The 14,692-nt window shown below is 47.4% G+C and overlaps 1 protein-coding gene across 3 annotated transcripts in view; it reads left to right on the top strand.

Moving 5' to 3' along the window:
* The window catches only part of IRAK2 (interleukin 1 receptor associated kinase 2), a 63,227-nt gene that overhangs the window by 14,255 nt on the left and 34,280 nt on the right, over nt 1-14,692 (top strand). For 2 of the 3 annotated variants that reach the window (XM_038565661.1, XM_038565659.1), the window contains exon 3: nt 11,644-11,790. In XM_038565661.1, the coding sequence (XP_038421589.1) occupies nt 11,644-11,790 (147 nt within the window). The remainder of the gene's footprint in view (nt 1-11,643; nt 11,791-14,692) is intronic. The other variant, XM_038565660.1, reaches the window with a different exon arrangement.

The raw sequence follows: 14,692 nt of genomic DNA, 5'->3' as shown, positions 1-14,692 counted from the left end.
GGCAAATCTGTTTGCCAGGGTCAACCTATATTTATTCTTTGAGCCATTTCTTGATACTCATCTGTATGGGTTTTTTTTTTTAAGATTTTATTTATTTATTCATGAGAGACACAGAGAGGGGCTCAAAGCAGAGGCTCAACCACTGAGCCACCCAGGTGTCCCACATTTCTGGTTCTTTTTCCATCAGCTCTAGGCAATGCCTATTGATTCTCCATTTCGTAAGATGAAGTTCTCTATTCTCTTGCCCTTTCTTACCCTGTTCTCTCTACTTTCACCTCCCAGCTTTGGGCGAAGATCAGTTGTAAAGTAGTCCTCCATGGATTTGTCACAGCTCCAGACTCTGCTAAGCCCACAGGGAAGAGCTGGGTCTTGGATGAAGCCCTAATCTCTGGGTCAGGACAGGAAGGGGAATTCATCTGTGCATCCTTGGTTGATAAGGATGATATCTTGCGATGGGGAAAATAACTGTGTGTATAAGGCATCTATCTACAGGGCGAATTAGTGTAAAGTAGCATTTCCCAAACCACGTGCCTCAGAAGAGTGCTCCAGCAAGATATGCCCCCTGCAAACAAAGAGTTCATGAATAATTAAACTTGGGAAATCCTGTATGCTTTATCAGTGTCCCTACCTTTGGAGATTCATAATGCAAACCATCATATTAAGGCTCTGATAAGTCCTGCAGCAAAAAGACATATTTATATTTAGGCCAGTGTTTTCCATTTATCTTTTATCATGGAACCCCTTTTCATTTGATACTTATAAATAGTCCCATAGAACCAACACACTGTGGGAATCACTGCTTTAGTGAAATGATGACCATGGTGAAATTGCTGGACATCTCAGGGGAGCTTCATGATGGAGACACTGGGAAATCAGGGGCAGATTTTTATGGTCAGGCCAGCATTCAGCATCAGAAGAGTCTTTTGCAGGAGGTCAGGGCTAACCATCATCCTGGGGCTCAAAACACAAAGATCCTACTCCTGAGAGGGACTTTTTCCAGACTACCAGGCTTAGGAGGGAACCATGTGGCAGGCTTCAGAGCCTAAGTTCTAGTATCTTGGGCACATAGGAGCAGGAATCAAGGCAGAGACCACAGTATCAGAGCTGTGGCTCCCAGCCAGAGGCAGATGGGCTGCCATCACTGCTGAGCTCTAGAGCTAGTTAAATGCCACCAAAGGCAGGCCTGGGAGTTGAGTCTACTGATGATAAGGATCAGATGGCCTTAGCTCTGAGGGAAGAGTCCAGAAACCTGGTGTGCCTAACCTGTGAGATAAAACTCTGCCTCTTTCCTCCCCACAGCGAGTTAGATACATAGAAGCTGGGCCAGAGAGTCGCTAATGAACTAAAGAAAAGTATTTATCAACTGCCTATTATAGGTGAGGCATTAGGGACACAGCCATGAAATACAGATGAAGTCCCAGACCTCAAGGAGCCTACAGTCCAGTGTGGGAGACAAATGCTGATAGGATGATGACATGGACCGAAACTAACCATGGTGTGAGTGCTTGAAGTGTGTGTGAGATGGAAGAGGGCAGGATTTGATCTCATGATCGGGTAAAGCTTCCCTGAGGCAGCAAAATCTGAGCCTCCATTAGGACAAGTGGGACTAATGAAGGACCACACCACCATTTCTAGGCTGAGAGCGCAGCACATGCAAAGGCCTGGATGTGGGAAGGCTGTTTGGGTTGAGAACCCAAACAGAGGCCATAGGGGCCTCAGGTAGAGGACAGTGATGTGGGTTGAGCCTGGGGAGAGGGCAGGGTACAGGGTCAGGCTACCCAACGCCTCACAGGCTGTGGTCAGGAGGCTGCTTTCTCGGGGAGGAAAGGGAAGATTTTGGAGGGTTTATGCCTGAGGCCTGCCCATTGTTCTGGCTGCTGTGTGGAATAAGGGCCTGGGTGTGAGGTTCTGGGTTTGAGGTTCTGAGGGGGAGCTCAAGAAGTTTCTGGAATCTGAAGGGGTCTGAAGGTGACTAAGGTTTTTATCTTTCCTCCTGCTGCTACCATCTTCCTAGGAGTTTTCTTTTGACTTTTGCAATTTTCACACAGCCTCGTTATTTGGTTGTGCAACCTTGACGTTTTCTAACTTTTTGGTTTGGCATCTCAACCAGAGTCATTTCCTTCCTGGAGCTGGCCTCTCAGTGAGCGGGGAATTTTTGGCTGCTGCCTAAAGTGAAACGGAAGAGAGTGATTTCTTTCTCTCCCGAAGAGCCCGAGCTGTTGCAAGGGCCAGACGAGGCTTATGTGTTTACTTTCTTGGAAGGCTTCCCAATATCTACCCCTTGCTAAGCTAGGGAAGGAGAATGCGGGGATAGGATTCCGGGCCACTGGAGAATTGCCCCGGAGGTGGCACTGTGTGCAGCCAAGGCCCCACAGGCCAGGAATCCACCTAACTGGTTCTAGTTATAACCTGTATTTAGCACCTAATATATGCTAGGAAGGCATCTTACCTCACAAATCTTATTATCCCTATTTTATAAATGTGGAAACTGAGGCTCAGAGATTAACTAACATGCCCAAAGCCACACTGCTAGTAAGCAATGGGCTGGGATGGGGACTCAGGCCTGCTTGACCTTAAACCCTACTGGGTAAGTCACTAAATGGCATCAGGTCTCACTTTTCCCCTCTGAAAAATAGGTACACATATTGCCCTATTTTTTCTTATAAACCGGGAAGCTGCAAAACAAGAGAGGGTGAGGTTTTTAAGAAGTTAGTGCTGTGTGGCTCAGGACAGGTCACCTGACTTTTCTTCCAAACTATAGTTACTCCACTGGAACAGAGCGAGGTTTTATTCACTGGAGGTTTTTGGGGTGTTGTGTGAGAATGAACAGAGGGTATGTATAATGCATCTGAATCAGTCCCCAGTTTTTTTAGAGAGGGAAGGTAAGAGCTGGAATGAAAGGAGCTGCCCACCAGGGTGGCTCAGCAGTTTAGCACTGCCTTTAGCCCAGGGTGTGATCCTGGAGACCCGGGATCGAGTCCCATGTCGGGTTCCCTGCATGGAGCCTGCTTCTCCCTCTGCCTGTGTTTCTGCCTCTCTCTCTCTCTCATAAATAAATAAATAAAATTTTTAAAAAAGAAAGGAACTGCCCTTTCCTGAACTCTTGCTCTGTGCTAAGCTAGTGTAACTAGGCTCCTCTGAGTTGTAAGTTTTGAACACATATTGAGATCATTTGTTAACCAGGACTAGGTTATGTTGCAGTCACACATAAACCCTGAAATCTCAGTTGTTCAACACAATGCACATTGATTTCTCAAAGTCTGGTGCTGCCTCCTTCATTCTTGTAGCTGGCTCTGGCTTCTGGAACATGTGGCTCTCAGGGTCAGTGTGGCTGGGGAAGAGGGGCCTGAAAGAGGCTCCATGGCTCTTAATTGTTTTGTCCAGAACATGATGATAGCATTTCCACTTAAAGTCCATTGGCCAGAACCAGTCATGTGGCCCAGCTTAATTGCAAGGGAGGCTGGGTGTGAGAGGGAGCGAAGGACTCTTTGGTAAGCAATGTCTCACCTGTAAGTTACTTCAGTTCATGGGGGGTTTATGATAAGCCTCTACCTAATGATGGCCTGCGAAGTCTCTCATGGGCTAACCCTTGCCCAGCTCTCTCATCTTATCTGTGCCACTTTCCCCTTCATTCATTCCCTGGAGACTCCTGGCTTAGCATTCATTCAGCTAAGCCACTAGGGTCATCCTTCATCTGAGGAGTATGCCACGCTATGTTCTGCCTCAGGTCCTTTGCATAGGTTCTCTTAGAAAACTGGTCCCTCCCCAACTGCCTTGCATCATCCCATGACCAATCCTTCTCATCCTTTGAGTCTCTGCTTAAACGGTATCTGCCCACAGAAGCCTTCCCTGGAATAAGTCTGTAAGGTACCACTCCCCCTGTTGAGTTAGTTTTCACCATAGAACTTCTCCCAGTTTATAATTAGAAATCTCTTATTTAACTAGCTTAATGTTGGGATCATGTCCATTTTGATAATGGATGGCATCCCCGGTCCCTAATACAATGAATGAATGAGTGAGTAAGGGTAAATCATTTTAGTAGCTGGTGGAGTACAGATCCAATGGAGAACCAGAGATAGAGCAATTAGGAAGGTCAATTAGGAGGTCATTCCCTCATATTTTCCCAATTTTGTGTCTAGCTTGAATTGAGAATTTTGAGGTGTGTGTATGTGTGTATATGTGTGTGTGTGTGTGTGTGTGTGTGTGTGTGTTTGTCAGTTGGACTTTGGATATCCGAGAGGTCCAGCCCAGAGATTAAAAGGGAAGGGAAAAAAGAGGATGCAGAAAGCTATGTTTGTCACTGATATGGCCAGCTGGCACCAGGATTCTTTAGTTATGTCTGAGTCACTTTTATTTGTTCTAAAAGGATCCATTTCAATCTCATGAGTCAGTTGAAGAGTAAAAATGCACCTAAAAATATTACATCACTGCCTATCTTGAGGGCTTCGAAGGGAGGGAGGGATTTCCAGATTGTGCTCACTGAGGAAAGATCTTGGCAGTTAGAGTGCCCTCTGCTCTAGTGTTTGGTTTCTGGGTTTGCCACAATGTTCAGTGTCCCTGAGCAACTGGGAAGAAGACCCCAGGCCTCTCTCCCAAGGGCTCAGTATGCATAAGCCTTTCATTTTTTTTTTTTTTAAGCCTTTCAGTTGAAGGAAGCAGGGCATAAGATAAGCAAAATATAAATAAGATAACTAATCTAGGTTTACTTGTTTTGAATACACAAAACAGAGGTAGCAGTTGAACCTTTTCCCCAGAGCTATTAATGTGAATTAAATAGGCCACCTATAGGGGCTCCTGGCTGGCTCAGTCAGTGGAGCATGTGGCTCTTGATCTCAGGATTGTAAATTCAAGCCCCACGTTGCATGTAGAGATTACTTAAAAGTAAAATCTTTAAAAAGAAAAAAAAGGTCATGCAAATGAGAAAGCACTTAGGACAGAGCCTGATCCAGGGCTGGGGATGGTGATAATAAACACACTAAAGAATAGTTATCACTGTTGAGCACTTGGCTTATTTCATCCTCACGGCTACTCTGTAGGAGTCAGGTCTTTGTCTCGTTTGTCACATGAAGCAGAGTGGTTACCTGGCCAGTAAACCTGCCCTCGACTGATGGGAAGCATGTGAAATGCTGTGAGCTCATCATTTGGCTCCATACCATAAGTGACTCTGCTCATTAGAGAGAGTGTGGACATCCTGAAATAGTAGAGAGAAAAAGGAATCCGGCCTGTCACCCACTGTGAACCACAAAGGGGACACAGAGAAATGCTCTGGCTCTGGTATATCTGTCCCCTGGTATATCTGTCCCCTCAAGCCTCATCCCTCTGGACCCTCTGGAAAGTTCCTCTGGGGAACTATTAAAAACATCCAGACTCTGATTTCATTGTTGTGAGAACCCATGTGTCAACCTCTCACTGCTCACAGCCACTAAAACTGTTACTTTAATCACTGGCATCCCCTCCCCATTCCTGGGGGTCTGGGCTGAGAGAACCTCAAGCTACCTGTCCTCCTGTGTGTGGCAGGGTTGGCTGCCCATGGCACAGGCAGGCGGAAGCTGGTCCCGCCTCTCCTCCTGCTGGGTTCCCCTATTACTGTGCCCCATAGCCACTGTGCCTTTTGAGATCATGCCACTGTCTACTGAGAGTCACAGTTTCCATTCCAGGGGTTAAAATGCTGACAATAGCCATTTACCCCAAATGCTTCCTTCAGAGTCCCTAAGCTGGAAGTCAGAGGTTCTTTCTGTGTGCCTTTTGGGCAAGGAGAGACGGTAGAGGAGGGCCATTTGCACAGTTTGTGCCCCATCCCTGGCCTTGGGCTGGCTGCTTTACATATTGTGCCCCACTGAGTCCTGAGGCAATCCTGGGACAGAGGGATTATCGTTACTCTGACTCCACAGAGAGCCACAAATGATTCTTAGGATTAAGAAGCTTGCCCTTGGGGGGAAAAAAAAAGAAGCTTGCCCTCGGCACGCGGATGGGAATGGTAGAGGCTGGACTTAGAAATAGATGGGAGCTTCCCCACATTTATGCTTGGTTCTGTTCCTTTTTTTTTTTTTTTTTTTTTTTTAAGATGTATTTATTTATTCATGAGAGACACAGAGAGAGGCAAAGTCACAGGCAGAGGGAGAGGCAGGCTCCATGCAGGGAGCCCGATCCAGGACTCGATACCAGGACTTGGGGATCACGCCCTGAGCCAAGGCAGATGCTCAACTGCTGAGCCCCCCAGGCACTCTTTGATTACAATTTATATCTTTGGATCTCATGATGCTGCAGAATCAATTTTAAGTGTTTAGAATCATTTTTGAAAATATAATCCCCGGGGGGTGGGGGAAGAGCAGGAGGCTGCCCCTAAGTAGGAATGACGTAACCAGCCAGTTGCCAGTCTTGTGTTGGCAGACAGGAAACCTGCGGTGAAATTTAGTGTTTGTGACAACCCTTCCTCGTGAATGTTCTGGCTTCCTTTGCCCCATCCTATCATCGATACTCTATTTTTACTTTAATAAGCCCTCAGGTGTAGCAGCCTGAAAGAGTGGGCCTTGTGTCTGCCCGGCTCTTTGAGATCCAGTTTCCAGGAATGAAAGGTAGAGAAGCCACGTTTTCTCCCTTTCCTGGTTTTGATGGTGGGAAAGGAGGCCCAGCCTGGCCTGCCATCCACCTTCCAGCTTGGATCTGGGACGAGCAACACAAGAAGAGAAGTGGAAATGTTTCATGTTTACAACCCTCTATTTATTGTCCGCACCTGAAACGCATCTGAAAACCCACAGTATGCTGAGACCGGAGTTTCACAGGAAACTGAACTTTGTGATCATGTTATCACCGTGGGCCTGACGTGGGGCTCTGTCAGCTGACCCCTGTGGCAGGTTGGCCCTCAAGGGTTGAGGAGATGGGAGGGTGGGTGCCAGGCCAGAATGTGCTGGCAGGACAGCCACAGGACAGTTCTCTCCTTCCCGAGTGGGTCCCCCACTGTAGGCCACCACGTGTCACTGTGAAAGAACAAGAAAAACAGAGAAAAGCTGAACTATCCTTAGGATGAAAACATAAGGAAGCCTTTTTTTTTTAAAAAAAAAAAGATTTTATTTATTCATGAGAGACACAGAGAGAAAGGCAGAGACTCAGGCAGAGGGAGAAGCAGGCTCCATGCAGGAGCCTGACATGGGACTCGATCCTGGGTCTCCAGGATCACGCCCTGGGCCAAGGGCGGGATGCTCAACCGCTGAGCCACCCAGGGATCCCCCTGAAAACATTAAAGAATGTCCCACATGGGTGGAGGCCATAGAGGTCAGCCACTGATGGGCTGATGGTCTCTGTTCCAGATACATCCTGACAGGTGAAGATTTGTGCAAGAAGAGAAATAAAAAGTCGCCAGCAATAGGATGCTGCTGTGAGGTCAGGCCAGGATGTTCACCCTCCCCCCACCCCGGACAATGAGGAAACCAGGCTCAGCTGGGCCTCAGACGAGGGGAAGCAGTGCTGCTTCTGGGGCCGCAGACAGCCCGGGGTGCAGGCGGGACCCTCAGGAAGGCAGACAGCTGGGAGCCTCTCCTCTTGTTGGATATGTAGGAAATCGTAGGCTTCCAGCTTCACCAGCTGGAAGCAGGTGGCTCTGTCCCCACTCTGGTCAAGTTCACATTCACAGCCAGCAATCGTTTACCATGTCACTTTGCACAAGGGCCTGTGGAATGAGCGTGGTGGTATCACAGAAGGCAAAGGCGTGGGACTCCATGGGTCCCAACTACATGGCTGCTGCTGGGGAGGAACCCCCCTTTTCTAGGCTCTCAGTTTGGGTCAGGAGGGGCTCAGCCTGGGGGGTCGGGTGGGGCAGCCTGGCCCATGAACAACCTTCTGAGTGCCTGGAGACCCCAGATGGGAGGGAATGAAGCTGGTGTTCTCCTGTTGTGGGTGAGAGTCCTGCCTGCAGCCCTGCAGAAGGCTTCCCCTTCTTCCTGCCTCAGTACTCCTTTCTTCTACCTTCCTCTTCAGGTGGGTCTCCTCATCTCCCTGAACCACCGATTCCTTTCTTGCTACTTTCAGGGTTGTGGTGAGAATACTTGTGAAGATATCAAGAACACATCTTAGACAGTGGGTGGCAAAAGCAGAAGTGAGTCAGATCCGAATGTAGAGATCGCCTGCTTGCTAATCTGGGTCAGATGGATTCTCTAGTGTGAACAGCTTCTCACTCTAGCTTGGAAGACTCAGTTCTAGTCATTATTGTAGCTAGCTAACTTGCTTCCTGATTTTTTTTTCCTCTTAGGAAACATACTTTACTTTGCAACCAATGTGTGATCATTGTCGAAAAATTCTACAATGTGCATAAACAGAAAACCAACCAACCCCATAATGTAAGATTATTGCTAATCACGCTATCCAGAAATAATCACTGTTCACATTTTGTGTATGTTCTTCACCTTTGTCTCTGCATACACAGATGTCTTCTATACTTTTTTTTTAAGATTTATTTATTTATTCATGAGAGACTCAGAGAGAGAGAGACAGAGACAGAGACAGAGGCAGGCAGAGGGAGAAGCAGGCTCCTCCCCATAGGGAGCCCGAAGTGGGACTTGATCCCAGGATCATGCCCTGAGCCAACGGCAGACACTCACCACTGAGCCACCCAGGCATCCTGTCTTCTATACTTTTACATGTATTTTACAGGAAACTGGTTACATAGTCTGTAAACTCTATTGTCGCTCAACGGTGTATTTTTTTAGAGGTTTTTTTTTAAAGATTTTATTTAGTCATTCATGAGAGACAGAGAGATCAACGGTGTATTAATAATACCGTTCCATGTCAATAGATAGACACATCTTTTCAGTTGCTATTAAAGTGAAAAAAAAAACCCACCCATACAAGTTTTTTTTTTTTTTTTCCACCCATACAAGTTAAAAAACTTAAATGAGCAGTCTCGTTTCTAGACACAGAAAGTAGAATGATGGGCTCTAGGGGCTACAGAGGAAAGGGATGAGAAGTTGGTTTTTAATGGAGACAGAGTTCAGTTTGGGAAATCGAAAAGGTTCTGGAGGTGAATGGTGGGGATGGTTGTACAACAGTGTGAATGGCTTAATGCCACTGAATTGTGGACTTAAAAATGGCCTAGGTGGTAAATTTTATGTCATGTGTATTTTATCACAAAAAATATATATATTAAAAAATTTTTAAAGTGTGAATGATTCAGAGTTGTGTTAAATGAAAACTGAGACTCCTATCCTATTCTCCTTACATTCAATACGTGAGCTATTAAAGAGATAACCAATATTTAAAAATCATAATAGATAGCAATGACGTTCCCGTGCATGGAGCTAAGCAGGTGATACGCATTGTGTCCCTTAGTCCTCATGAAAGGGGGCATGAAGTCAATAGACTTGGGAGGTGATGGAGTTGGTTTCCATTGCAGAGCCTGAATTCTAAAGAGCTCAGCTCTGCTACTTTTTTTTTTTTTTTAAGATTGTATATTCTTTTAAAGATTTTATTTATTTATTCATGAGAGACACAGAGCCAGAGACATAGGCAGAGGGAGACGCAGGCTCCCCGTAGGGAGCCCAATGGGGGAATTGATCCCAGGACCCCAGGATCACACCCTGAGTCAAAGGCAGATGCTCAACCAAGGAGCCACCCAGGTGCCCAATAAATAAAATCTTTTTTTTTTTTTAAAGATAATTTTATTCAAGAGAATAACATGTCATTATCAGGAAAGTAGAAAGCCACCCATCATCCTGCACTCAGCCTCCTCAACTAATTCTGTGCATTCCCTGTAGCCTTTCTTCCCACGTTCCCACCCTTCCCTCCTGCTTTGTGCAGGCAGCCCCTGGGTGGTGGCTACAGAGGGGACCCGGGGAGCTGGATGGGGGACACAACAGTGGAGTCTCAGTACTCCTGCTGAGTCCAGTGGGGACGGTGAAACCAGCCCTGGGTCTGAATCCTATCAGTTGTTTGGGGACAGATCATTTCACCTATCTGAACCTCAGTGTGCTTAAAAATAAAAGGCAGACAATTCTGTTAGCTGCCAGAGGTTGTCATGAAGATCAGACAATCTGTGTGGTTCCATACAAGCATAGTGCCGTGCATTTTTAGGTGTTATTGTTCTAGTTGCAAAGTTTGGGTGTGAAAAACATGGCCCTTTGGTAACAATCGGTTTTGTTTAGAGAGAGACACAGTTCATCTGTCAGAGGAATTGCTACCAGAGGGAGACTCAAAGGCTGGAGATGTTGCATCCTAGGCCCACCTGACACATGTGTGAGCAAGTCGGAAGCTTTCCCCAGGATTTCAGTGCCCTTGATTTTATGGTTCTCAAATATGAGTCCACCCCAGACCACCAGAGGGTGAAGGGCCTGGAATGCAGGGCTGTAGAATTTGGGTTTGGTCTGGAAGGTAATGGGGAGATACAAGGATTGGGGGGAAGAAGAGTATGTATTTTATCTGGACAGTGCGAGGTCATAAAGCCTTTAAATGGGGAAGTGATGAGGCAAGACTTGTATTTTAGCAGGATGTGACCTGGGGAAGGTCTGGAGGCTGCTCCAGCTGGAGGCAGCTGCTGGCAGGGGAGACAATGCCAGGACAGCGGTGGTGGAGGCGAGAGGAAGCTGTATCACAGAGTGCAGGCTCTGAGAAGCTGGTTGGGAGCTGGTATAAATACACCCTCACAGCAGCTTCGGGGTTTCCACGTTGGTGCAAAGGGGAAAGGGATTCCTCTCAAGAACCAGGGGACTTCCACCCAGGCTTCTCCAGCCAGTCCTGCCTGCCTAGGCCATGTGATTTTTGGTGAGCCACTTAACCTGCTCAGGCCTCAGTTTCCGCATTTCTAATAGGGATGAAACTGCAAACAGCTTGTGAGGATGTGAAGGATGCACAGCGGGGCCTGGCATGCTTGGCACTGAAGCTGGCATGGCCACTGTTTGCAGGGTCCCATCTGTAAGATGGGGAAGGATGCACATGGTTCCACTGCCAGCGGAAGGGGAAGCTATAGGACTGCCAGACTTTTATGTTTAGGGCCTCCATTAGGGACTCGGTGGGGTGAGTAGCTTTAACTTCCTCGTGTTCAGGAAACATTCGTCTACAAAGCCCTTTTGCGTCTGTGTTCCCATTGCCTTCGTCTCAACAGCCCTGGGAGGTAGGCACACAGATGCTAGCATTATCACCCTCTCCATTTTATAGGTGAGGATACAGGCTCAGAGAAGGAGAGTGCCTTGTCTGAGGTCACACAGCTGGTCAGATCAGAAGGCAGTTTTGTGTGACTCAATGTCAGAGCTGGACCAATCACAGGAGATTGTCGTGTTCCCCTTCTACATACACAGAGAGGCCAAGGCTGGGAGGGAAAGAAGTCAGAGGCCACAAGTGAATTCGAGGCAGAGCCAGGAATGAGCCCAGGTCTCTGACTTGCAGACCCAGCCTCTTTTTTTTTTTTTAATATTTTATTTTTTTATTTTTTTATTCATGAGAGACATAGCAGAGAGGCATTGATACAGGCAGAGGGAGAAGCAGGTTCCATGCAGGGAGCCCGATGCGGGACTCGATCCCAGCACCCCAGTATCATGCCCTGAGCCAAAGGCAGATGCTCAACTCCTGAGCTATCCAGGTGCCCCCAGACCCAGCCTCTTCATGACTATCTCAATTCACTGAATAATAGTAACTTACTTTCTTTCTACCTTGTATCAGGGAAACCAGTTCCTGAGATCAATTGTTCCTTCCTAGACTTTCCAGAAGCTGTGAAGCCAGGAAGGCCCCTAGAAGCTTCTGTAAGAACCATGGAAGATGAACAGGAGAAGGGGCCGTCTGTGAGGCCAGCCGACTTCCCAGGCCCAGGTATTTTAAATTAGATTTAACTTTTTAATTTAAAGGAAGTGTATTTAAGGAAATGTTTTATCTATCAGGATAGTCAGCTCAGCATATAATAGCAAAAAAGTGGAAACAGCCATGGGGATGGTTAAATTAACAACAGTCAGAACAATACAATACTGTTAAAAATGCTATGGATGTGTGTGTGTACTCAGAAACATGCTTGCAATATAGTGAATTTTAAAAGCCCCCCAAAGTCAGATAACAGAATATATACCGCTTATTATCATTTTTATAGAAAGAAATTAAGATAACTGTAATTGAGGGCTCTCTCTGGGCCAGACACCATTCTAAGTACGTCAGAGATGCTGACTTATGTGATCCTCAGTTGGCTGCCCAAGTTAGGTATTGTGATTGTCCCCATTTTACAGATGAGGAAACTGAAACATGAAGGGGTTACACAGCCTGCTAAGGTCATATGCTCTGGGACCTAGGTATTTTCCCTGTGGTTTCCCAAACCCCGAGCATGGGCTGGTCCTGCTGCCTGCCTCTGCCTGGGAGCCTGATAACTTCTCTGTCCATTCTCCAAGCCCCAGGGCCTGGGCCTCTCAGCCTGGCCATGGGTACTGCCTGACAGGTGCTGCCTGCCACCTCCCCCGCCTTCCTCTCCTCCACACATCACAGATCTGCTGGTTGCTCTATAGCACCTGAGGCACCCAAAGGAGAAGTGATTTGCTCAAGGTCATGCAAGTAGGAAGTAGCACCTGAGCAGTGTGATTGATTATTTATTTATTTATTCATGAAAGGCACAGAGAGAGAGAGAGAGAGGCAGAGACACAGGCAGAGGGAGAAGCAGGCTCCATGCAGGGAGCCTGACATGGGACTGGATCCCGGGACTCCAGGATCACACCCTGGGCTGAAGGCGGTTCTAAACTGCTGAGCCACCCAGGCACCCCTGAGCAGTGTGATTTAAATGCCTCTGTCCCTAACACCATACACACTGCTACCCCACAGCCTTTCAGACCATTTCAGATTTGTTTCCATCCTCTTGTGCCCATGGAAAGGTTCAGGACAGATTGCCAAGCGATAGAAGGACTCAGCCAGCAGGTGGCTTCCCTGGATGGTGGGTAGCGGGCAGGGTTGGGGAGGACCACTATTCACACCCACGTGTCCATTCTCACCACCTCTTCCCGGGGGTCTGGCCTCCCTTCTGCTCCCCTGTAGGCTCCTGAGTGCTGAGTGGCAGGTCTCAAATCCAAGAAATCTCCATTCATTGATGCTGTCCCTGAAGTCAGGGTCAGGGTTGGCCTAGAGGAGTGTGCCTGGGTTTTTGTATTAGACAAACCTGTATCTGAGTCCCACTTCCCATTTTCTAGATGGAGAATTACTTAGCTTCTCTGTACCTCAGTTTCTTCATCTAAAAAAGTGGCCACAGGAGCACCTAGGTGGTTCAGTTGGTTAAGTATCTGACTCTGATTTTGGCTAGAGTCATGATCTTGGGGTTGTGAGATCGAGTCCCATGTTGGGCTTCGTGCTTGGTGTGGAGTCTGCTTGAGATTCTCTCTCTCTCCTTCCTCTGCCCCTCTCCGCATCCATGCATTTGTGCAGCGCATGCTCTCTCTCTCTCTCTCTCTCTCTCTCAATGAACAAATAAAATCTTAAAAAACAAAAAAATCAAAGAGCAAGCACAGTAATGAAAGCCTGTGCCAGTATGTTGTAGTAAGGAATCAAACACCTCATTGTTGCTACCGTGTAGGTGCTCATCAAATGTTAATATTAGCAGTGTTCCCAACTCCCCAGATAGGTTGCAGCTGGGAAATTAATTCTCCACCAGGGAGATAGACGCAAACAAAAATAAGTGCAGAACTTTGATCAGCAGTTAGAGATAAGGGGAAGTGATCCGAAAGCAAATGTCATACTGGCTGGTGGCCAAAGGGAAGAATCAGAGTAAAATAGGGAAATTCTAGGGAAATGCGACCCGGATGGAGGAGGTGATAGAGGTCACAACTTGGTCTGGCCTTCCTTATCTAGGCGACTGCAAGTCCAACTTCGTTGGGCAAGGCCCGAATGGCCCTCGGGAGCACATTTGCCCCAGCAAGTCAAGATGATAAATAAACACAGTCCACAGACGGAGGAAGGAAGCTGGTTGTCTCTCTTTGCCCAAACAGAAACGAATCATGAATTTAATCTAATAACCCAAACCCCATCTTCTCTTGGGGAAATGCTAAGATTCTGTTGGGCCCCCAAGTTCAGGCTGACTGATTATTGTGCTTGAGTGGAAAATGCAGAGGTGGTAGTGGCGGCAGGGGAAGACAGAGGTGGCAGTGATGCCACCTGCCATGTGGGAGCTGCTGGCCCAAGAGCTCCTTGTGCCCCACCAAGTTGCCCTGTTGCCCCCATGATGTGGGGGCTCTTGTTGCTCCCCTGGACAGCTGGGGAAGGCTGCATCACCTGCTGAAGCTTCATGGCTGAGAAAGTGGTAGGACCAGGATCCAGCTCAGGGCAGTTGCTCCTGAATCCACATGGTAACCTCACCCTGCACGTACTGATTCCCTTGTAGGTGGGAAGGAAATGGGAGAGAGACACAGAGGAGGAGAATACATGAGCACGAAAGCCATCAACGAGTTGTGAGCCACTCATTAAACAGCTTCACAGGGCACCTGGGTGGCTCAGTGGTTGAGCGTCTGCCTTTGGCCCAGGTCATGATCCCAGGGTCTTGGGATGGCTCACCCACAGGGAGTCTGCTTCTCCCTCTGCCTATGTCTCTGCCTCTCTCTCTGTCTCTTATGAATAAATAAATACAATCTTTAAAAATAAATAAATAAACAGCTTCACAAAGCTGGAATTCAGATAATAGGGCTTTAGTAGCCGACGTACCTGTCACAAAGTCTTAGCTATAGGAGAGGCTGTCGGGCTATCTGTCAGGATC

Source organism: Canis lupus, chromosome 20 (genome assembly GCF_011100685.1).
Source record: "Canis lupus familiaris isolate Mischka breed German Shepherd chromosome 20, alternate assembly UU_Cfam_GSD_1.0, whole genome shotgun sequence".
NCBI classification, from domain to species: domain Eukaryota; kingdom Metazoa; phylum Chordata; class Mammalia; order Carnivora; family Canidae; genus Canis; species Canis lupus.
The sequence above is the reverse complement of the archived record's forward strand: the minus strand, read 5'-3'. Positions and strand labels throughout refer to the sequence as shown.